The sequence below is a fragment of the Notolabrus celidotus genome, chromosome 3, assembly GCF_009762535.1.
Source record: "Notolabrus celidotus isolate fNotCel1 chromosome 3, fNotCel1.pri, whole genome shotgun sequence".
In the NCBI taxonomy this organism is placed as follows: Eukaryota; Metazoa; Chordata; class Actinopteri; order Labriformes; family Labridae; genus Notolabrus; species Notolabrus celidotus.
In genome coordinates this window covers 26,508,411-26,532,063 of record NC_048274.1, presented here as the reverse complement: position 1 = coordinate 26,532,063, position 23,653 = coordinate 26,508,411, and the positions used below count along the sequence as shown (strand labels likewise).

Sequence of the window (23,653 nt, the reverse complement as noted above, 5' to 3'; positions counted from 1 at the left end):
TTGGCTTAACCGTTTGTCATTCATCGGGATTAGCCAGTCGATGGTTAAAGCGCACATCAATCAATCTGAAGCGTCTCTTCCTTTATTTAAACACGCCTGGACGTGGGCTGCTCAAGATGTTATAGGCTGAGGCTCACATTTCAGGGAGTGCGCAAATAAGGAAGAGCGCTGATCTGAATAAACCGTAGTAGGCCTGTGGTTACAACAGAGGAGGGATGCGTAACGCCCTGCGCGCTCCAGGACTGGGTCTTCTGAGGCTGGCTGATGGAACAGCGGAATGGGGTAAAATACAAGGAGAAAATACAATATATATTAAATATTGGATGTTTGTCATTTATTGAAGAAATGAGCAGAACAGATATGACTTGGCACATGTAGAAAAGTGCATCAACACCAAAACAATGTTTTGTTCAACGAGCAAAAAGCACCAATACTTTTAAAGTTCCTCTTCAGATACTAAAAGTTAAATGTTAAGGATTTCTAATTTATTTATTAAAAGGTAAAAATACTGGACATTTTCTGCAATAATCAACATTGCAAAAAAACTGAACTTCAAAAAGTACTTCACCAAGAAATTTAAACCGAGAATTGCACTTTCAGGTCAGCTGGATATTTGTGTCAGTAAAGAAAACGCCTGAATTACATCAATGACTGGCCCATTTAAAGAAATGATACCTTAATAAATTCAACAGAGACTTATATTATATCACACAGAGCTGTCCGTTAAATTCTGATCTTTCTTTTAAACATATTATCAAGTAATTCATAATAACATTTTGAAGAGAATCTTTACTTTTTTTTTTTTTTACAAAAAGGATCCAAAACAGAAAAGCTTTTTCTGACCTTGAGGGGATTCAATTCCAAACCATCAACCGTTTCCACGAGGAATTAATTGTACACTTAACATGGGGTGAATTCCATTTTTCCTCTTTTCAGTGTCGGTCTTCAGTACAGCCATCCTAATCTATTTTACCTTCAGCTTTCAAAATATTTTTCTCCCAACCTGCAGAAGTGTGTAGTATGAAGTAAACACTGAGCTCAACCATTAAGTACTAGAAGTAGGAAGCAGGAGATATGACCTGACACAAGGACCAAAAAGAGGCACTGTGAGGTTCACAGTTATATCCCTGTGACCAACTGAACCAAGAGGAATGTATGTCCCAAGGGGTTTTATTTATAAGCTTACTCAGATTATTATTTTCCCCATTGGTAAGACAAAATGTAAAAATCTTTAGTGTAAAAGCTTCATGACAAGGAAACATTTAAATCAAGATCACCTCGATTTTGTGGAAGAGGGACTATATTTGTCTTATTTACATGGATTAAAAGTGCCTGCGCTGAATCAATAACTAGAATAATAACTTGTGGGACACACAAGTGTGAATAATTCACTCACCTGCAAAGCAAACACACCATGAGGTTTATGTCAGAGGGTAAGATATGCCTTGAATGTGTGCGAAGTTTAGGGTAAATATAAACAAATATATTTTACAAGAGTGCTATCACATCAGAATGTAAAAAGAGATGATCCTTTTGTCTTTTATATATATGAACTTTGTGAAACCGAAGCTGTGTTTACACACACAGTCTCCAAGGGTCGCAATTTCCCAAATGATGCCATTACAGTGATGACTTAAGGGACTGTTTGCCTGCTTTATGAGCAGAAATGTTCTGAGATGCAGTGTGTTTAACACTCCATATAGAATATTTCTTGTTCCCACCGCCTTGGCAAACAGGAGCTTGATGGGTCATCTTGCCTGTTTGTCAATCGTAACTGTAGGTCCATCACTCAGCCTAGATGCACCAGGGTCATGACCGTAGTGTACTCGTGCTGCAGGCTTTCTGTGTCAGTGTCGCATAGCGTGTAGTCATCTTTAACGATCCGGTCACAGCCGATCTCCCCGTTGCCGAACAAGCCAAAGAGCGGGGTGTTGGGGAATACCTTGCGGAAGGCTTCAGCCTCTACATTAGCCTGGTTGTTGTAGAAGCTCGAGCCTCTGCCCAAGCAGGCAAACATAAGCCCTATGGTGTTTCTTTCAGGAATTTTTGCTGCCTTCAGCCTCCGGATTGTGGCTTCGGCCGCCTTTGGGTTGGTGATGTCTTGGTCCAAGAGTACAGATGCCCCCTGCACCTTAGGGCCACTCAGAGCCAGGCCCACCACCCCGCATGCCCCCTGGCTACAGCTACAGAGCGAGATATGATAGGGAGAGAGAGAAAGTGTGAATTTTGCAAAGACAGTAGAAATACTTTGAAAGTCTGAAAATACTGTCCAAATCTTATTTGCAGTTCGATTGCAAGTCATACATATTAGGAAAATGCAGAAATGAAAGGTAAAATTTTGGTGAGACACTGAGAAAGCCTTTTATGTTTAAGGCCTTCAGTAATCTGAGCTTAAGGAATTTATGAGAAATAACTGGCAAGTGTTATTTATTAATAAACATTACTAGGGAAGTAAATTCACCCACCAGTGCCTTGTAGGAGAGAAAACAGTGTCTACAAGCCCTCCAGCGATAAGAGCTTTACTCTTAGCCAGTGGCTCCAGTATTTTGTTGAGGAAGCGTGATCCTCCAGTATTATAGGCCTCATAAACAAACATCAGGACCACACGCAGCTCTGGGTTGTCAACAAGTCCTGCAGAGAAAATAAGAAATAATAGTGATACAAACAAAAGTGTATTGTATCCCACTTTAGATGGTCAAACAATTTTAAGATTGGACTCACCTGCTTCTTGCAAGGCTGTTGGGGAGATTGACTTCTTGCAAAAATGAAAGGGCTTTATGTGTAAACCTTCCACGCTGGGGAACATGAGTGCAAAACCAGCCTCCCCCTCCCCCTCCTGGTACTCCTGAGGAGGGCTGGAGCAAAGGCCAGTGGGAGTCACTGCACATAAGAAAAAGAATGCACTGTAAGGTACAGATCTACAGGTAGCCTCATGGTGTCATGATGGAGGCCTGTGACTTTTTATTCCAATCAAAACTGAAGCTATAAAATTATCAAAGTTTATAAAACACATGAGGTCCTCTTCTTTGGTATAATAAGATTTAATTTTTGATGAGTGTGATAACTTTAGTGAAGAAGACACAGAGGCTCTACATTAGTTAAGACAAAGGTAAATTGACAGAATTCAATATGGCTGGGTCCTTCTTGGGCCTGGTATAGTGTGTGCTGGCTCATGCTTTAGTGAGACACTTATGGAGCCAGTGCAAATATTAGTGTAATACGCCTGAGCGAAGTGTCTGAAGAAAAGTGGGGGTAGCTTTAATTGGAACTAATGTATGACTTAATAGTGACTTAATATTTCATTTTGGTAGATGCAGTTTGTTACAGTGAGCACCTAGTGGCCACCTGAGGAACTGCAACTCTAGACATTGATGTTAATGATGATGGATGGGAATCATTTTTTCCAGGGAATCATCAAGCTTGCAACTTAAAAATAAAATGGAGAAGTGAACAGTGGTCCTTTTTACACAGTCACCAACATAGACTGGAAACCAGCATGTGAATAAGCATTTACAAGACAGCATTAATATTAAATCCTGTGCAAAGTTATTTTGCTACTTTAAATGCCAAAGCCCTGCTTGTAGAATTTCTCTGTCCAAAACAATACTTCAACAGAGAATTAATTATTCTCTTTCTGCTAATTTTAGTGACAGCAAGATGGAAACACACCAGGTGGAATGCCAATATTTAGGGTGCGGCATGCCACGCCTATGTCGCGGCATATGTTGGGGTTGGTGGCGTATGCCGGTGCTGGGCGTGGCATGCCGCGACATGAGCATGGCTCATGCCACCAGGCGTGTATCGATCTCAGTGCTACTGGCTAATTCTGTTCCAGTATCAGTCAGGAGTCCAACATTTTATGTAAAAAGAAAACCCATGCTCACTAACTTACTTGTCAGTGTTGATGCTGTTAGTCTCATTTAATTCTGTAAGGCATGTAGAGGCATCAGCATATGAGCAAGACTATTTTAAATTCAGTCGAAACTCCTCGCAGTGCCTTTAATCTGCAACTTTGCAGACTATGACTGGAGCTACATTTTTGATTCATGCATGTACAAGGTAAAATAAATTAAATCATAATCCAGACTGTGGTTAATTTCCATAGCAGACAGCATAGTCCATGTCATGAAAAGATCTTTTTTATTTTAGTCTTTAAATGGAATCTTGATTTTGATTTTGAATGACAGAGTTCTGGATAAATCCAGTAGAATCACATCCATCAGGAAAATATTTCATATCAAAGAACAAGACCACACCAGGCAGGATTTGACTACCTATAAACAATGGTTTAGTCATGTTTTAAGAGTTTAGCGGACTGATGAGCGATGATATCAATGAAGAATCAGGTTGTGCGGTCATAGATTTACAGTGTTATTAAACAGGTAGCCTAGTTCACCAATTCTATATCTTTTAGAGTTTAAGAGTAGCATTTTCTGCTGATGTGTTACTGAATTTGTAATTCAAGGAACACCATTCACCGTATTAAAAGTGAGCTAATGCTGGCATCAATATCTAATCCATCCACATCCTCCACTGTGTGGAATACAACGTTTAAGTGTATCACAATTCATCTCTTTAATACCGTGCAGCCCAACTACTACCACATATAAATAATTAGTGGTACTCCTAGCTGAATGACAGGCTTATTACATGTAATCTACAGACTCAGCCTCATCTAATCAAATATTTCATTAATTTGAATTAGATGTGCTTGCTGACCCTGCAGTGACCCTGTGATGCAATATCACAAAATGAGAGTTATCACAAACATCTGAGGCTGCCATTACAGCTGATAGACGACAGGAACCTGATAAGCCATCATCTAACGGGAAAAGAACGTGGCTGATGGAGAATCACTTCTCTGCGGGGCTTGTGATTATATGGAGAAATGAGGAGCACAGCACCAGGCAGGCTGGGCAATCTATCAGAGGGGGAGGCAGGGAGGTGCCAGCCACTACTTGTGCTTTCCAACTAGGGAGCAGCAGTGGGGATTAATGTGTAGTCCTCTCTGCTCAAAGGTGAACTACTCCTCTTAGATATTAACATGACACCTGGTCAGCTTTCATTGTAACTACAGAATTCTAGTGAATGATCATGCTGTGGCCACATTTTTGATCATCAAAGCTTTAAAACTCATCTAAGATATTTAGATCCTTTGTCTGATTATTGAATTAAATGATTGTGCTTTGTTTGTTTGTAATTTTCAGCCATATGAATGAGAAAGCATGTTGGGGAACAAGAGACAGAAAAGAGGAACACTTACAGACTATGCCTGGTGCAGCAATGCCGATGACGTCACAGCCTTTGGGGAAGACCAGGTTCAGTTCTTCAATGGTGTCCAGACTGTGGCGACTCCTTTTTGCTTCAGAGTTACATAGAAATCAAAACATGTTAAAGAGATGTTAAACATGTTAAATTTGTTTTTAAATGTTTAATTCTTAATAAATAAAAATGCATCGCAGGCAATAACATCATTTGTTTCACAACAGTTTCAGATTTATTTAAATCTACTCATCCTTCAGTTTACCAGAACGGTCCCCCTGAGTTAAACATCTCTTCTGTCAGTGAACCCTGTGGCCTGTTGCACCAGCTCTGCATAAGTTGTGTCCTAAGTTAGGGTGTAAAGTCCAACCTAAACCAGACGTTGAAACTAGTTGTGTCATTGTTTGGTTTCACAACGGGGACATAAGGTTCATCTAGACTGGTAGACTGCAATGTCCAAGCTAATCAAAATATTGTCACAGATATGACGTTACCAATGAGTGAACAGCTTTTTGTCTTAATATAAGTTAAATATGAAAAAATCATGTTGATAATCAATCTATAATGTAAAATCACAACAGTGACATCGAGTGGTGAAATCATCAACTACAACATACTGTACAAAAATATAACGGTACTTTAATGTTGTGCAGATGTATGATAATTATCAGCACTTGTGGGAAACCAACGTGCCATTTAAGATTAGAGTCATCATATGTTTTTGATTCATGGAATCTATCACAGAGAGTGTGTTGTCAACACATCAGCTGGTGCAACGCCCAAAACATTAAGAGAGTATAAACTCCATCCTAAATTAGAAATTACATTCAAACTAGCTACATTTCAACTTACACACAGCTGGTACAACCCAGTGCTGGTCAAGATGGCCTTCAAGAATGAAATAATCTCATATAAAAAGGTATGGTAGGGACATATCATTAAGAAAGACATACCTTTATTTTTATTTTTTTAAACAGAAAGGCAAAGCATAGCAGCTTCTTTTCTGAGCAGTGAGAGTCTAAATCAGGTTTTGTTATAGTAGCAAGGCACTGCCACATACATGTAGATGAGATTTAAATATTTTAGTGAGATTAATATACATTAAAGGATGGAAAATTAGCATTCAAGCCTAAAAAGTCCTTTGTTTATTTGCTGTCTTTGATTAGTAATGAACAGAATCACCACTTATTGTTGAAACATTAGAGTGCAGTCACATTAAAACTTGGATTATAACAGCCTCTGTTGGCCCTTAGTGGTTGGTTAGTGGTTTAGACGTGTGCCCAATGTGCAGTGGCTGCAATCCTTGTTACAGCAGAAGCCATTGCTTCATGTCTTACCCCACTCTCTACTCTCTGTCTTACCCCACTCTCTTCAGCTGTCTAATCAATAAAAGCAAAAAAGTGAACCCCCCTCCAAAATAAAGGATTACACTCTACTGTACATCTTCTTAGCACAGAACACTCCCTGGTAAATAAACTTGCCTTCAACTGACAATAGCCAAACTCAGAAATGCAACCCAAACCCAACATGTGTGTTTAATGTAAGTACACAGCCATGACATAAGTGTACAGCACAGTGCACACTTTCCTGAACATCTGTGCAGAGGTCTGTCTGTCTGTCTGTCTGTCTGTCTGTCTGTCTGTCTGTCTGTCTGTCTGTCTCTCTCTCTCTCTTCCTCTCTCCCTCCCTCCCTCCCTCTCTCTCTCTCCCTCTCTCCCTCACTCCCTCCCTCTCTCTCTCTCCCTCCCTCTCTCCCTCCCTCTCTCTCTCTCTCCCTCCCTCTCTCTCTCCCTCTCTCTCTCTCTGTCTTTCTTTGCTTTTAAATACCACCAAACATAAAATTGTATTGTTTTAAAGCATGTGGGATTGTAAAGTATCCAAACTATTGGAAACTTTGACAACCTTATAACGACATATTCAACATGTCAAGAACACTAACATAGAAAAAGAGGAACAGCAGTCACCAGTTGAAACTGGTAAATAGGGAAGAGACAAACAGTGAGCTACACCTAAAGCTAAAGAGCCTGCATCATAATGTGGCCCAGCTTTGGAGCAGCGCTTATAAATTCATTGTTCAGTTGTTAAGGTAAGAGTAGACAAACAAGTTCAGACAAAGGTTTATTGCCAACTTTTTCAAGAATAATTTCTTCTAAATTTGAGTCTTCATGAGTCACGTTTGATATGAAGCTCTTTATGATTAAAGCTGCACGCTAATTCCATCAATCTGTAAGATACTACAAAAACATGTAAACCGAGAATAATTCTATATTATCTATGCATTTGTGTTAATTAAGATTATAAAGGTCCTAACACATAATCATGTTGCTGTTGTGATAACAAAATCAAAACTTGATGGAAAGCTACAAGTAACAGGAGGCACTAATGAATATTACTCAGACAGAACAGCAGCGCTGGCGTAGATGTCAAGGGTTCAAACCTTTAAGAACAAAATTATTTCTTATAGACCCTGCTTCTGTTTCTGTTATTTCTCTCACTCATGCAGAGAAAGCATTATTTTACAATACATTATTCAATGGTCACTTTTCCCTGAACGAGTTTATCACAACACTAACCTTTACTCTGTCCGTAGCGATAGGCTTGTCCATTGAAGGCCTGACAGTCTACCATTGTCAGAACTGTTTTAGGGAGGAGGAACACTTTCTGAAAATAATTACAAGCAGAGTCTACATGTTAGAACATTATTAAAACAATAACTGCAATAAAAAATCCCTAAAATTCTGAAAAACGGTGTATTTCAAGTGCTGTAGTATCATCAAGAGGACATGATTAAGGTTTGCAGTGACTTTCAGGACACTACACTGTATAACAGTGAAGTTATTGAATATTATATGCAATAAAAAATCCCTACAGTTCTGAAAAACTGTGTATTATCAAACCAAGTGTTGTAGTATAATCAGAAGGACATGATTAAGGTTTGCAATGATTTTCAGGACACTGCACTGTTAAGGAGTGATGTCATTGATCTTTTTTTAGTGGCGTATCTTTTCGGCAGTACACTTTGTAGACAGTCCCTGCCCACTCGCCTCACCACCAGCAGCACGTAGAGACCAATGTTATTTGCCTAACGCGAGAGACGGCCTATATTAATGAAAATTATGTTGTAGCTCGTCTGTCTTACACTGATGGGAAGGAGATATACTTCGTGTTTTTACCACCTTTCGTCAACAAATTATTGATCCGAGAAGGTTGAATCTGTGAATAACTTTCAAACTTTGGCCAACTGTGTTCACATACTAATATGAATGCAATCCACATTTAGAGACATTAATATTTCCCAGTGTCTCATTCCGAGTAGAACATAAAAGCACATAGTCTGATAGCACCATAACTACCCTATGTGTCTTATCCTAGTGACGATTGAGATTATGCAAACTTTTCTCTTAATTATGAGATCTGGATCTCGTAATTACGAGATAATGGGTCTAATTTTGTTTTTCTTTAGTGAATGCAATGCGCATCCATACAAATAAGCTAATCGGGACATGTTTATGGAAAATCCTTAAAAATGTCTTTGCTTTTATTCATATTGGGGTACTAGAACAAGTTTTTAACCAGTAGCATATTAAAACAAAAAAGGGCAGTCCTCCTTTTTTTAGCCTCTTAAATGGCACAAGGTTATTAAAAAGGCTAATGCAATGTATTGGGTTTTTTTTGTTGTTGTTTTATTGGACTCTCAATCAGGATTCAGCACCCAGTTGTTATACTGGAAAGGAGTCCAGAGTCTTTTTCTTCACTATAGTTCATATCGGATTAAAGTGTCTGTTAGTAACAGTACACTGGCAGGAACATGGACAGAGTAAATGCAGTGTGATGGTGCAAGATTAACGGTTATAATTTACCTCCACCTCCTCAGCCAGGACGCTGCAAAGGGCATGAGCCTCGGTGTCAGACGGTCCACATGCCGACACCCAGCTCACCTGCTGGGGTGTCCTCAGGACTCTGCGGGCACAGTTCCTCCACAACCTGCACACACTGAAGAGAAGCACACAAACACACTTAACTTTACCTGCAAGCTCGGTGGAAACTTGTTTTAACAGTGGGCTGGCTGTTGAATTAAGTCAGGAAATAGGAATAATCCCCTAGAAACGATAAAACACAGATATAATGACTCTTATCTGACATTATTTTTGCAGTTTTACAAATTTGAACTGATCCGTAAGTCTCTGGAGAACACTTTCACTTCCATGACAACTAGCGATGTTAGCCAAGTTAACTCTTTAGCATGCAAACATTGTCGTTACCTTGCAATATGAAGGAGCGATTTGGTTGGTACGAATGTAAGAATTCGCTCAACCACTTCCGCAACGTTACTGAGCACGTATGCAGCTTTGCTGTCTTGTAAAGAAACGGCAAATTCTTCGTTTTCACCCATATTTCCCTCTCAAGACGTGAGATCTCCGGCACGGCGCACAGCAACGAACTTTCACCTCTGCTTTTCTTCCACTGCTGGATAGGTGAGGAGAGAGCACACTGCTGCCCCCTGCGGCAGGGAGGAGCTATGGCAGTTCGAAGTTTGAGTAGACAACGGAATGTATTGGAAATTAACAAATGCTTTGGTCCAGTCGAGAATGAATATCTGTAATAAAGATTGTCTTTATTTTTATTCATTTATTTATTTATTTATTTATTTATTTTTAAAGGCAAACTCAAGACCTACCTCTTTAGTCTTGCTTTTAACTAAGTTTTATTTGTATTCTTAATAGGTTTATCTATTTATTTATTTATTATCTATTTCAAATTTAGTCACTTTTAATCTACTTTATATATTTATTTACTTATTTATTTATTTTAAGTCTCACATCTTATTTTCTTTTAATGGTTTAATATTTTAGTCTTTTATTATCTTAGATATGTATTTTACTTTGGTAATTTTAATTTCCTGTTTTGAGTTTTAACATCTTACTTTACCTCCAGTGTTTCCTCATTAAGATATCATCAGAGCGTTTCCTCAGTTCGTTCAGCAAATTATTTCGATTTTTTATTTATTTATTTTATTTTTATTGTTTTTATTACTATTGTTGCATATTATGTTGTTAACCTTAGGATTGTGGGGTGGGTTTGGGGTCGGGGCTGGGGCTGGGATCTCTTTCTTAATTTATTCTATTTTAAGTTGTTTTTCTTGTACAGCACTTTGTGTTACAATGTCATTGTATGAAAAGCGCTTTATAAATAAAGTCTGATTGATTGATTGATTGATTGATTGATTGATTGATTGATTGATTGATTGATTGATTAATATAGTTAGTCTGTCAATGATTTAGTTCTTACAAAGGAGGCCAAACATTCACGTCAGGTCTGTAGAAGACAGTGGTGGACAGTAACCAAGTAAATTTACTTGAGTACATTTTTTGAGTATCTGTACTACTTGAGTATTGTTTTTTTGGGGAACTTATAACTTTTACTCCACTACATTCAGAAGACAACTATTTTACTTTATACTCCACAACATTTCTATCAGTGCTCTAGTTACTCACAACTTTTGCTTTGAAGTCAGCTGATGAATTCTCTTTTCTGAGATCTGATCCCTTGGTTGAATGTGGAGCAAATAGAGCAAATTTCCCTCAGATCAGACAGGTCATTTAGAGGTAGTAATGATGGCTATAATTCTCCACCTGAGCACCCATGGCCATATCTTCAGCCCATGTTAGAGGTTTTTGAAATGAAGAATGATATGTTTCGTTTGAAATGTTCTCCCCGTTTGCCACTCTTCCCAAAAATTCACTGAGAAAGCGTGTTGAGCTTCGTAACATTTATTTAATTCCAGATGAACATTTCAAACTAAGTTGTCTGTGCTTGGAGTAACTTAGTTGCTGTTTTTATTCCATGGTATAGTTTTTAGAGATTTCAAGTAATGTTTTCTAAATAAACATGATTTAACTGAATGTACTCCTTTGCAATCTTGACTGCACTTATGTATTTTGAAAATACAAAGTTTTGAGATTTTTTAAAGTATTTTTAAAAGCAAGTGCTTCAGTACTTTAACTCAAGTAATAATTTGACAGAGCAACTTTCACTTGTATTGGAGTAATATTTGACCAGGAGGATCTATACTTTGACTTAGGTAATGAAGCTGTGTACTTTGTCCACCACTGGTAGAAGATAAGTGACAAAATGGAGAATGCATGGATGTTAGAAAACAGGAAAACAACAGAGGAGGACCAAATCATGTAGAGCATGTAGAAGTGCACCTGTCTAGGCAGTGTGTGACACACTATACTTTCCCACAGCTATGCCTTTGTATGTGTGAATAACTGAGACGGTAATAATCAGAAAAAATGAAATATCATGAGTTAAAAAGATCAAAGTGATACTTCAACTGTGCTCTCGTTTCAATAAATTAAATGTTGATGTTGCCATATCAATTTGTAAAAGTTATATTGCTCAATTCCTCCTTTTCAGTCACATGGTATACCAAAGAAATGTTTGTAATGAAGCCAGAATTGCAGAAAATGTTACTTGAACCAACCATTTATTCTCAATCTTTACATTTCCAAGATAAAATGAGAGACACTACACAGAAAATTAAACAAATCGTTTTCCCAAAGTAAACAGAGAGGTGGGTGCTGTGTATAAACATTTTTCAGACGGTCGAACAAAACAGCACATTCAAGCAAATGCATGAAGAACTCCTTCCTTCCTAGACTGAAAGTTTACAGAGTCACTGATGGTGGCTGTGGCTCAGTGGGTAGAGTCTGCTGTCTATCAATCGAAAGTTGATGGTTTGATCCCAGCTCCGGCAGTCACGTGCCGAAGTGCCCTTGAGCAAAACACTGAACCCCAAATTGCTCCCGCTGTTGTTCAGCAGTGTATGAATGAGATTCGAAGTCCATTTACCAATTACCATTTACTGAGACATAAATGCTTATGATGCAGAGAGAAAAACATACAAGCAACTTTACAAAATAACATAAGAAAGTCCCTTGTATATGGAACACTGGCTTAACTTATGGCTTTGTTCATGCTGATTATGTGCATCCCTCACAAAGTGCAGTTGCTCCAAACACATTCATGTAAATCTATTAAAGATGCACATTCAATTCAAACTGACCGGTAGTAATCGTGTGTTTCAGACAGTGTAGGCTGGACTTAAGCTCACCAGCCCATTTCGTGCTACCTTGTATCAGCTTGTCTCTTCAAGATGACTAGGTGAGAGGACGCATATAAACACATGGCCCAACATCACTATAGAAGCCATATATGGGAGCCAGCCATATTCAGAGGAGGTATTGTTGGGAGGGGAACAGAACTGGGTCAAATGTTCACCATCTCCATAAGAGTCCGATCCAGCATCTGCTTAATGCTCAGGCCCTCTTCTTTAGCACGTGTCAGTTTATCTGTTAATATAGCAGTGCAGTGGTTAAAAATCATAGATAGACAGACAAAGCTGTAGCTCAGGATAACTAACAGTGTTAGACATGTGTTGGATAGTGTTAAACCCATATGATTGGAAGATCTCACCCTTCTCACATCTTCTAGCATAAACAGAAGTCAGCATTCATAAAGCAGTCTATTCCCTTCATGTAACCTCTGTAAATACAAGCATACTCAAGCTATCAACAGGGCTGTAGTCCACGCTGCATGAGCTGGGTTAAAGGCAGAAGAATGGCCCAAGTTCATATGGTGTGCTTTTCCAAAAGATGTTTGTGTTGATCAGAATCACTCAAATATAAATTTAAAAAATCAACATTGAGAACAATACAAAATGCCTTTTGGATCAACCCTCCTAATTAAAATTTCACACTAAAATCCCAAACTGTCTTATGACTGCACTGATTTACAGTTTCAAAACATTTAGCCCCACAGTGGATTACATGGCGAGCTGTGTTGTTCAATACGCCTATTTGAGATTCTATTCAATCAAATAGGAATGCAAAGATGTGTCCATCAGCCGGTCAGCTTGTATAAATAGATATGTTGTCATTTCTCCTTTTATTTATGAGGAGTCAGTACTGCATCCCTGCTGCCACACATCCAAGTACTTACTTCCAGAGCTGTTATTAGACTTGAGGAAGCTGAACAGATATGTTGTTACAAGAGTTCAGGGACAGTCTTACTCTTGTGTCCTGGAACTGCAATTGGCTAAAAACCACAGCCCCGAAGTAAATAAATAATAAATTCTCAAAACACTGATGTGTGTCTTGGCTGAAATGCTACATGACAAAAACTAAAGTCTTTATAAAAGAGACGCGGGAATTCAAAACTGCAGCTAAACTAAAATAAAGGGCTGTTTGGTTTCTGCATCTCATCATAGTCTGGCTATACTTGATTAATCCTGTCCTTCTTAGGAGTTTGCAGAGGGGGCCACTAGCACCATCACCAGCCTCCACCCTTAGAGCAATAGCGCCATGCAGATCCCAGCTGGCCTTCTGTGCTACAGCCCTGTCCATAACTGAGAACACACATCCATTCATTACGTAGCGATTCATATACTAAGGCTGTCTGACCTCCCCTCTAAAAGTGCAGCGTGATCATGCATAATGTGACAATCTTACATTAGTACTCCTGTTTGTTTGAAAAGCATGTCTGGATGTACATTTGTGTCATAGACACAATTGTCTATACTTATTTTATATCACAGCATTAGACAATATGCCCGGACGTTTGAGTTTCAGATGAAAGCATACGAGAATTGTTCCAGTTTAAGCCTCGTTTAAGGCAACTCTCAGCTCATTGGTGAGAAGGCGGTTTTTCTCGAGCTGCTTGTATAGATGGTCTGGACAATCAGAAAGCAGGTAAGAGAAAAGGGGGAAGAGAAAGAAGGTAAGTTAGTACAAAGGATACAGAGTTAATGATGATTGGAAGATAATCACACAAGTGTCAGTTTGTGTTTAAGCGGCTGAACGTCAGAGTTTATCAAAGGATAAGTTGTCTTTGTAACCCATGGAAACATCAAGCTCAAAACGTGTTATCTTTTTACACCCTGTAGCTTTAACTGAGTAAGATGCTTGATTCTGATTGGTCAAAACCCCTTGACAACCCCCTTGTTAACTTTCACTAATATGAACTTTTACACCATAGGCAAACTGACCACACGTCATGTCAAATCAATATGCGGTCAAGAGTTCCAGCCCATTTTGTTTCTGTTTGTTGACACCAAAGACCCTAAGCCTAGGTAAAAGCATTGTTTCTGTTAGCATCAAAACAATGTGGCTAAAACTAGGGATGCACGATATTGGATTTTTTTCTGATATCCAATATTTTACAACTCATTTAGCCAATTACCTACACCGATATTTTTTTCCGCACACCTAATTGCAGAGATCATCAATTCTCTTCTGTATTGGAATTAGCGTACAGTATTATGGTGACACTCTTATCACATTTTTTATGTAATATTCATTTCTCGTGCAAAATAAGAAAAATACTTAATACTTAAAACTGCATATTTATTTATGACAATTGCTTTCAAACAAAATTAAAACAAAAAGATACATCCTACTTAAAACTTGGATGATGCTCTCCCTGAGACAATCATAACAAAACCCACAAGCAGGGTACATTGGGCCAATTTCACATTTGACATAGTAAGTAAACCTAACTTCTGTTCACAGGGAATATGTGAAAATTGCAACTGTACAGCAATTAAACCCACATTAAATAAAATGGTTTACTCTTTGACAGTAAATGTGCGTAAATTAGTCAGCTACATGTACCTTACAGACTGATGCTTCAATTCAAATTTAACTTAAAACATGAGCCCAACATGTGTGCAGCAGCCCATTATTTATCCGGTAGTTCAAAAAAATTGAAAGCCAATATCGTCTGATACCGAATAGCGATAATGCCAATGATATTGTGCATCCCTAGCTAAAACGTTAGTTTTGGTTAGCATGCTAATGCGGCTGGCTAAACAGCATGTATATTTACATCTTGGATCCTGTCCAGCAATCCTAGCAATGAGCGGAGCAGGTAAGAGCAGCTTTGAGTTACCGATCGCTACAAAGAAACTTAAACCATAAGCGGTGGTGATGACAGCAGAAGTGTTAAAAGTACTGACATTTGACTAATTTATTTTTAAAGGTGTGTGAACCGCAGAGTTCAGAGAAGGAGGGCCGAATGTGGACAGTTTCATGTTAAATGGACCACAACAGACAGATTAGAATCCATCAAACCATGGAATGTTAATATTACAGTCAAATCACAGGGACTATTTTTCAAATTGGTCACTTTGACTAATCAAGTCGGGGTCTAGTCCACCCTGTCGGGATTCTATTTCCCAAAACTGCCTGCTAACCATACATTATCCCTTACTTTATTTCCTGATAGAACTTCCTTCATTAAAATAAGGATGTAGACATTAACGATTGAGATGTTTGAGTCAGTATATAAAACTCTCAAAGATGTCGTTGGTTTTATTGTGGCCTCAGCAGTTCGCAATGTGACTTAGAATCAGCAGAACTAATGCCGTTACAGAAGCTAAAGTCCCTCAGGACCTTGCAGGTATAGAAAAAATTAAACACTAATTTATAAAATATATAAAAAAAGTATCAATGAAAACCTCAAACTTAACAGCTGTCTTCTCAAACAGAAACAGGAAGAATGAATGGAAGAGGAGCTTTGGAGTTTATTCAAAAGCTACTCAACAAAACAAATGAGACAAAAAATAATATTCACAAAAAGAATGAAAGGACAAACAAAAAGAAAGAAAGAAACATTGCAGGAGAAAAGGGGGGCGGGCTGTCAGAGATGGTAGAATGTTTATTTTACAGAAAGCAAAATGGCTCAAAAGGTCTGTGTAGGAGATAAGAAAATGGATGGCAGCAGCCACGGCCCAATGTGCGGAAATTAAGAAATACAGAGACTGAAGAGACGAAGGGTTGGGCCGTGCTGCACAGGAGAGAGCGGTGACAACACTCAACCAGCGTCTGAGGTGAACAGTGAAAAGGTTTAGCTGTGGGGGAAAAAGAAGAACAGAAGTGTTGGGGGATAAAAATGAAAGAATGGTGGATAAATTACGTGCAAAAATGAAAAAAGGGAGGGAAGGAGATGCAGGACTGGGATAGAAACGTTAAAGGAAGTGTTTATGAAGAGGTGTGTTACGGGAGATTATAAAACAGTGGGAGAACACTGCAACCAAATGTTGTTAGAAGTGTAGTCAGAAACACACAAAACTCCATTAGATGACAAACAACTCAATGTTAGACGAGCATCTTTTAAAAACATCCATCTATTATTGAGCTGACTGGCTTTCACAGCACTCCAACATGCCACAAGGGGGAGCCATTGTGTGTGTTATCAATGGACAGGGAGTTTGGGGATCAAAGGCAGAGCGGGCAGAAATAAAAAAAAAGCATATGGCGAATTACATGGAGGTCATGTCGTTGAGGGCGTGGTCCAGCTCCTCGCTGATGGCCTTGTACTTCAGTTTCTGGGCGTACAGCTCATCTATTGTGTGATAATTATTGTGAAGCGGGCAGTGAAGGATTGGAAATGAAATAAGAAGACAGAAAAAAAAATAAGACAGGGTCAGAGAACAGAAGTGAAATGGAGAAACTGAGAAAAAAAAAAAGGCAGGGACAGAAATAGGAAGTGAACAGGGAACAGCTGTTGTCGTTGTGTTAGATTCCTGAGGAGTCATGGAGAAACCGCCTCACATGTTCCACGACCCTGCGAGCGCTTCCTGGGACTCGCTGGCCTTGGATAGTCACTACGGCCGAATGCCAAACGCCACAGTGGTGAGAAATGTTGCTGCCGACATGAATAGTATCACGCCAGCCATGGCTTTTTTTTTTTTCACCTATAGACAACTGACAGGGCGGATACTTCTCCTGAGGACTATTTAACACCTTGCTGTACAGAAAAATAACCTCACACCACACCCTTTTTTATGAGAGACACACTCTGGTGTCTATAAGTGTGGCAAAGATGAAGTAGCTAAACCTTGTGTCTCTTTTATAACAGGAGAAGAAGAAAAGCTTCCTTTATGTGTCGCCTTGTTGAGCTGTATCGTACAAAACAGATGTAACAAACAGCCCAAAGTTTTTGTGGAAGATAAGAAAACGACTTAAAAATAAAGTGGAAAAGATTCATACCCTCAAGGTCATCAATGGTCTTCTCCAGCTTGGCGACTGATCTTTCAGCGAACTCAGCCCGAGTCTCAGCCTGAGGAGAGGAGTACAATCAAACATTAGCGATGCACATTTAAGCGTTACATTACGAGCTACGGCCTTATGGGACGATTGAAGATCTTAAGTGCTGTAAAGAAAAACGAGCATCACTTCTAATTAAGAAAAATGTACAGTCAGCATATTTAATTCAAGTAACCAACGAGTCAATAACCAAATCACCAAAGTGGACAGTGACGATAAAGTTTGTTTGAGCAAAATGACAACTCACCTCCTTCAGTTTGTCTGTGAGAACCTTGATCTCCTCCTCGTACTTGTCCTCCTTCTGTGAGTACTGTGGTTGCAATCAAAGGTCAGAGTTAGATAACAATACAAGAGAGTACCATATATAAGAAGATTCAAGTTGATTTCAAAAAGGTTAAAACTATGAATTATTTCCCATTGATCTTTCTGGGATGGCTTTCTCACCTTCTCTGCCTGGGCCTCAAGAGACTTCAGGTTGTTCTGCACGGTCTTCAGCTCCTCCTCCAGCTCGGAGCATTTGCTATTGTTTCATAGTTCGGTTGAACCAGCAGGAAGATGCAGCGTACAAACACAACACGATCACAAGAGAATTTGTCAGTGTTTGTTTTCAGTGTCAACGTAAGGTAAGAGTTTAAAGAGACAGGAACGGGAACAAAGTTGTTACCTCTCAGACAGCTCAGCGCGCTCCTCTGTACGTTCCAAGTCGCTCTCAATGATGACCAGCTTACGGGCCACCTGTAGTCACAACATGCAGAGTTTAGTCCCACTGATCGACAGGAGATGATCAGCTGTTATATTCAAGTACATCAGTGTCAGAAATGCTCAGAGAGCTGTGAACAGCTGAGGCACTTGCCTCCTCGTATTTGCGATCGGCCTCCTCTGCAATGTGTTTGGCCTCCTTCAGCTGGATCTCCTGCAGCTCCATCTTCTCCTCATCCTTCATCGCTCTGTTCTCAATAACCTTCATGCCTCTGAGGGACAGAGAGTGGTATGGATACAGGGTAAGTCATGGGCACCAAAGACAGATGGTTTAGGGTTTTGATAATTTCTTTTAAGACGACTGAGAAGATATCAGATGTGAATGCTGAGTAGGGTTTGGTATGCAAAATGGAGAACAATGTTTGATTACTATATGGACAAAGTAGCTGGAGCAGTCTGTCGGGTTTGATGGGTAACACTTTATCCACATGATGATTATGAGTCAGTGCACATGTAGGAATTAACATAAATAAGAGCCTCAGATATTCAATTGAAGTGGAAGAGTGGCGGCTTTTGCTAGAGTGCAATGTGTCTAATGTTGGTAGAGTCCAGCATCTAAGTTAAAGATCAATTTAAAGTCACTCCATGCCATCAAAACTACTGTGCTCTTTTTGCAACATCATGGAACACTTTTCTTGACCAAAATTGCCCACATCCTTTCTTCATATCACTATCTTTATTAAGACCTAACAAAATAATGAGTTGAGGGCCCAAACACCTCCCATATCTGTGATTTTTCTGCAAAATACTCTGGACTAACAGCTGAGCTTCAGACTTAATAGTGTTAACAAAGTTTGGTCTGGGTCTGAGTGCAAGATACCAACCTCTCACTCTCATCAGCAGCCTTCTCAGCCTCCTCCAGCTTGGTCAGAGCTGTGGCCAGACGCTCCTGAGCACGGTCCAACTCCTCCTCAACCAGCTGGATACGCCTGTTCAGGGATGCTACATCACCCTCAGCCTGGGGAAGCACAAAGAACAAATCAGATTTAATTTAATCGATTCTGTTACAGTAAACTCAAATCATTCATTCTGATTCACTTGGCTTTGCAAGCTTCCTACATCAGGACCCATCCCATGCTTTGCATGGAGAGCTTGGGCTTGGTCAGGAACACGCCCAAAGGAGGGATGTAGGCTATGATATGCACATTTTCAATGCAGGCTGAGGGATGGAGGCTTTATATGTTTTGTTGACATACATTTTGAAATCTAATTAATGCAAGTAGTATAAAGACAATGGTGCACAGATGTGTGCACTTTTCCTTCCATATTTTCACTCCCTGTCTCTTGATTACTTAGTTCTCTTGTATCACTGATGCATTAGCTGAAAACATTTTAACTAATGTGGTTGATTTTTGTGCTTACACTAGAGCTAGTAGCCTGCAGGAGTTTTCCACAGGACCTGTAATGCTGATGCAGCAGTAGCCTGCTTGTTTACAGGGATGTGTCGGGTGGTGTCCTTTCATCCATTCATCGTTCACTCCCATCCTATTACGGGCTAATTTCAGAGATGTCTACCTGCTACCTGACTGTATTCACGCATAAAGCATCCCTGTCTGGGCCAAGCGGCCACGCTTTTTGAGCAGATTTACGCCTAATGCCGTCGACAGTCTGGGCACTAATTGCCTTAAATAATTAGCAGCGGCTTACAGCTTCCCTCGCGCTCCTCTCCTGGTTCAGTTCCCGCTGGAGTAACGCCGCCCGGTCCTCCGCCACATCGGCCTGCTCTTGCAACGACTTGATTTTCTTCTTCACAGCTTCCAGGGAGCTCCCACCGGCCATTTTCAGCTCTTTATTGTTTCAGCTAAGCTAGTTTTGCCTCAGCTCTGTGCGGGCTGTCTCTACGCAGACACACACACACACATAGACACACTTGGAGATGCGGCGCGTTTGATCCCTGCCCCCACCACCTCCCTTAATCAACCACTGATAGGGATTGGGACGTGCCACCAAACCCGGAAGCACCTCATTTTGCACGCAATTAATTTTGTTTATCAAAAACTGAAAAATACATTAAAATGTATGGCTATTGAGATTATTCCTTAAATTAATTTCATGACATATTTAATAGTTTTTGTCATTTTAAAAACTATTTCATCTGTGAGATCTTTTAGGGGCACCCCCACATGCCAATTGAGCCAACCCTATAAATAAGAGCTCCAGACCTGAGTCACTGATTCAGTCTGGAGCTCAGGCAGTATAAACATCTAAGTAATCGTGTAATTGACTGATTGGTATTAATGACATTAGTGTTATTAACCTTTTTTGTACTGATTTGACCTTTAACACTCTTCTTTCAGCTACAAGTGCAACACATTTGTTTTATCCTTCTTTCTCTTACATTTACCCTCCACTATGTTGTATTTCTCAAGTCAAATTTCTCCTTTTATTTATTTATTTGGAATTTTTCTGTAATCTTTCTGTAAAATTATTGTCTTTTTCATCTGCCATAAGAAAAAAGTACTGTATACATCTGTTTTACGCGCCATAATTCACATAACACCTGCTGGTTGCACAACATTTCTTAAAATATAATAATAAACAACATACAGTTGTGCTCAAAAATGAACCCTGGCAGAATTTATAATTGATTGGGTAGTTTATGTTGTCATTATGATATGAAAAGAGTAAACACGTTTATTTGACAATAAATGTCTTCACCCAACCACTAACCATGAGTGAAAAAAACGTTTTTCTCTTATCACTCATATTCTCTGAAAAATGGCCCAAAAAAATCACAAATTCTGCCAGGGTATGTAAACTTATGAGCACAACTGTACCTCCATTTTTCCCTTGATCCATATAGGCTTATTAGAGTTTACATTTTTTATCCCTGAGAGTGTTGTTTTGTTTTTTTGTTTTTATGTAAATAAAAATGTGTATCTCCATGACAGAACAGGTAACAAAAGCAGTTTTCTGCACATTGTACTTTACATAACTATGTATATGACCAAAAAAAATAATATGAAATTTGAACTTTATTTTTGTGTAAGCTCAAAATATTTTGTTGGGCTACCTCTGCTCAATGCAACACTGTTTTTTTTGTTTGTTTGTTTTTTTTGCCTGTTAATCAATCATTGAGGCCCTGCATTAGAGTTAATTAAGTTTATCTTGTTTGATCAACAATTATACTTTGTGGTTGCTTTTGTTGACAGGATGTTGCAAATTGTGACTTAAGCCATAATTGGGGAAACATTAATTCTAGTCAATAAAATTGTAATTCAATCAGATGTGAACATTACTGTTGAGTGCCAGCTTTAGTCAGCATAGCCGCAAATCTTTTAAGGATTGAACAGGCCAAAATATGCTTGTAAAAGGCCCCAGTGAAACTCTACACTGGTCCTCAGATTTGTCTAAATGGCTGTGGAATGCACTGGTAAGCCAGTAAGCTGTGACCTTACCATATACAGAACGGGAGCTAAATTTAACCATCCATATTTTCTTCATCCCATACAGCCCTTAAGTCTCCCATCATTGATTAGTACATCATTTAATCATTAGCGGTAATATGCATGTAGGGCTAGTAATCTTAGTTTCCTGGGGGGACCCAAGAGGTGCTTCAAGGTCAGACCATCAAGCAGTAGGTGCCTCACTGTGGGCCTTTCTGTTAGTCAACCTAAACTCACGTCTGTGGCCTTCTTCTCAGCGAGCTCCAGTTTCTCCTGGGCATCCTTCAGGGCTTCAGAGTACTTGTCCAACTCATCCTCAGTTGACTTCAGCTTCTTCTGCAGTGCTACCAGGTCATCCTCAAGCTGGGGCACAGACAGACAGGGGGAATTAACTTTGATATCTTACTCTCAGACACATGCACAACATCAGAAAGGGCACTTGGTGGCCCTAAAAAGTGATTTTAATCATGTTTTCATTGTTTCTTTTATAGAATTAACTTTTTATAAACCACTTACAAACACATTTTTCTGAGATCAAAAAGGGCCTTGATGAATGTGTTCTATTGTTCCCAACTTATAGACACTGCCCAAATAGGAAGTTATAACAACACAATTCATATATATTTGTCTTTGTTTTTTAAAGCTAACTGCATTATCTGATGGCACAAATATAATTATTATTGTCATAGGACTCAGGACATTGCAGCGCTAGGCGCATTATGTCATTGGCACCGGTGCGTAAAAGCGCACGGGTGGGTTTCACACTTTATGCCGACCTGTTTGCTCCTGTCCTCAGCTGCCTTCTTGTCTGACTCGGCCTGCTCAGCTCTGTCCAAGGCGTTCTCCTTGTCGAGCTTGAGCATCTGCATCTTCTTCTTGATGGCATCCATGGCTGCTTAGTGTCGGTGGCTGTCCCCGCAGGCCAGAAAACAAAAAGAAACTGAATGAAAGGAGCGGAGCGTCTGAACAACACTGAACGCCAAGCTGGAGTGCGAGCTCGCCTTAGCTGCAGTGTGTCAAATATGTAGTTTTGCTGGGCAGTTACTGGACACCCAATACTTTTTTGGAAACAACTGCAGCTGTTTGCCAACGTGGGACCTGTCTTTTTTTCTGGATCCCCTCTGTGATTTGCTCTTTCATGTCATTTGACCACTTTAGTGTCTATACATGGGATGTGGGCGTCAGGGAGGCCCCGCCCCCTCTCACAAAGACGTCCACGCCGATTTCCAACACCCTCCAAGTGACAGGCAGGAAGTGAAGTGTGAAGACTCAGAGGTTGTAGCTCTTCAGAAGAGGGTTATTTGGGCAAAACATGACGATAATAATGACCCAATTATCACCCAGGAAGATGAACCAGAAACTCCATGACAGAGAAGACAAAGTATGAGTTATTTTACCATTGTCTTGAGATACTTTCAGTAATTTTTTTGTTAATGTGTAAGAGTAAAGGGTTTCACACACCTTTCAGTAAATCATACGCCAACATTGAATGTCAAAACAATGGATTTCATGCACTTTTTAATGAAACATGTCCTAACAACACATATAATCATTTGAACAGAGATTGGTATGGGAATGAATTGTAACAGCCCTCAAGCTATTCATACAAAACAAATATATGTGATTGGATAAGCCCCTGTGAAAGTTTTTCTCCCTCTGTGGACTGGTGTCATGTTAGCCAGTTCGGCTTGTTTGTCTTCCAAAGATCATTTCAGCAGCTCCGTCACAACATAGTTCAACATCCATGCAGCAATCAGATAGGCTTTGCTCTTTGTAGAAATATATCATCAAGCTTGTCTAGCTCTCTTCACAGCTAAGACATGCCTGAGAGTTGGATCTCAAATGGGCCACAGTGGATTTATTGGCGTGCACTGTGAAAAAGATACAGGAGCATTTGGCATTTCAGCGCTCCCCCTCACAGAGCCTCTGTGATAGTTCACAGGGCCATTGGCACAGGCGCAGCTGTCCCACACAACCTGTGGTCAGGGCGGTTGGAGGGTTCAGTAATAATAGTTTACTGTCGACTACAGTAATTAATTTTTGAACATGTTGGGGAAATTGGACCTTGAAATGAAGAATTCGTAACCAATTATTGCTAAGTATAAGCTGATGAGTGAAAGTAAGAAGATTTGTATG

General features: G+C 39.6%; 2 protein-coding genes across 6 annotated transcripts; both read right to left on the bottom strand.

Annotated features, from left to right (window-relative positions):
* Positions 1-312: 312 nt before the first annotated feature.
* fbxo22 (F-box protein 22) lies at positions 313-9,747 on the bottom strand. The gene is made up of 7 exons (XM_034680724.1): positions 9,525-9,747; positions 9,123-9,255; positions 7,836-7,923; positions 5,264-5,362; positions 2,722-2,880; positions 2,466-2,631; positions 313-2,183 (listed from the first exon to the last, which is right to left on the bottom strand). Exons 1-7 carry the CDS (start codon positions 9,653-9,655, stop codon positions 1,790-1,792), a joined length of 1,170 nt encoding a protein of 389 aa, XP_034536615.1. The 5' UTR covers positions 9,656-9,747; the 3' UTR covers positions 313-1,789.
* Positions 9,748-11,735: 1,988 nt separating this feature from the next.
* Positions 11,736-22,589, bottom strand: LOC117810283 (tropomyosin alpha-1 chain). 5 transcript variants are annotated; one of them, XM_034680034.1, is made up of 9 exons: positions 22,294-22,573; positions 21,755-21,880; positions 18,956-19,089; positions 18,226-18,343; positions 18,037-18,107; positions 17,817-17,892; positions 17,620-17,682; positions 17,316-17,385; positions 11,736-12,617 (listed from the first exon to the last, which is right to left on the bottom strand). In XM_034680034.1, exons 1-9 carry the CDS (start codon positions 22,405-22,407, stop codon positions 12,535-12,537), a joined length of 855 nt encoding a protein of 284 aa, XP_034535925.1. In that variant the 5' UTR covers positions 22,408-22,573; the 3' UTR covers positions 11,736-12,534. The 5 variants fall into 5 exon arrangements, with proteins under 5 accessions (XP_034535925.1, XP_034535929.1, XP_034535927.1 ...); XM_034680035.1 differs by lacking the exon at positions 11,736-12,617 and adding an exon at positions 12,624-13,996 and having other exon boundaries at positions 22,294-22,588; XM_034680039.1 differs by lacking the exon at positions 11,736-12,617 and adding an exon at positions 15,608-16,668 and having other exon boundaries at positions 22,294-22,589.
* Between the last annotated feature and the right edge of the window lie 1,064 nt (positions 22,590-23,653).

Bases quoted from the DNA above. Each gene is read 5' to 3' on its own strand.
- LOC117810283 (XM_034680039.1), bottom strand. From the start codon at position 22,407: ATGGATGCCATCAAGAAGAAGATGCAGATGCTCAAGCTCGACAAGGAG. The intron at 18,344-18,955 runs GTTGGTATCTTG...TCTGTCCCTCAG, and splicing joins GCTGCTGATGAGAGTGAGAG to AGGCATGAAGGTTATTGAGA. The intron at 18,108-18,225 runs GCAAGTGCCTCA...TTGTGACTACAG, and splicing joins CCGATCGCAAATACGAGGAG to GTGGCCCGTAAGCTGGTCAT.
- fbxo22 (XM_034680724.1), bottom strand. From the start codon at position 9,655: ATGGGTGAAAACGAAGAATTTGCCGTTTCTTTACAAGACAGCAAAGCT. The intron at 2,632-2,721 runs GTGAGTCCAATC...TTTTCTCTGCAG, and splicing joins AACAGCCTTGCAAGAAGCAG to GACTTGTTGACAACCCAGAG. The intron at 2,184-2,465 runs GTGGGTGAATTT...CTCGCTCTGTAG, and splicing joins TTCTCTCCTACAAGGCACTG to CTGTAGCCAGGGGGCATGCG.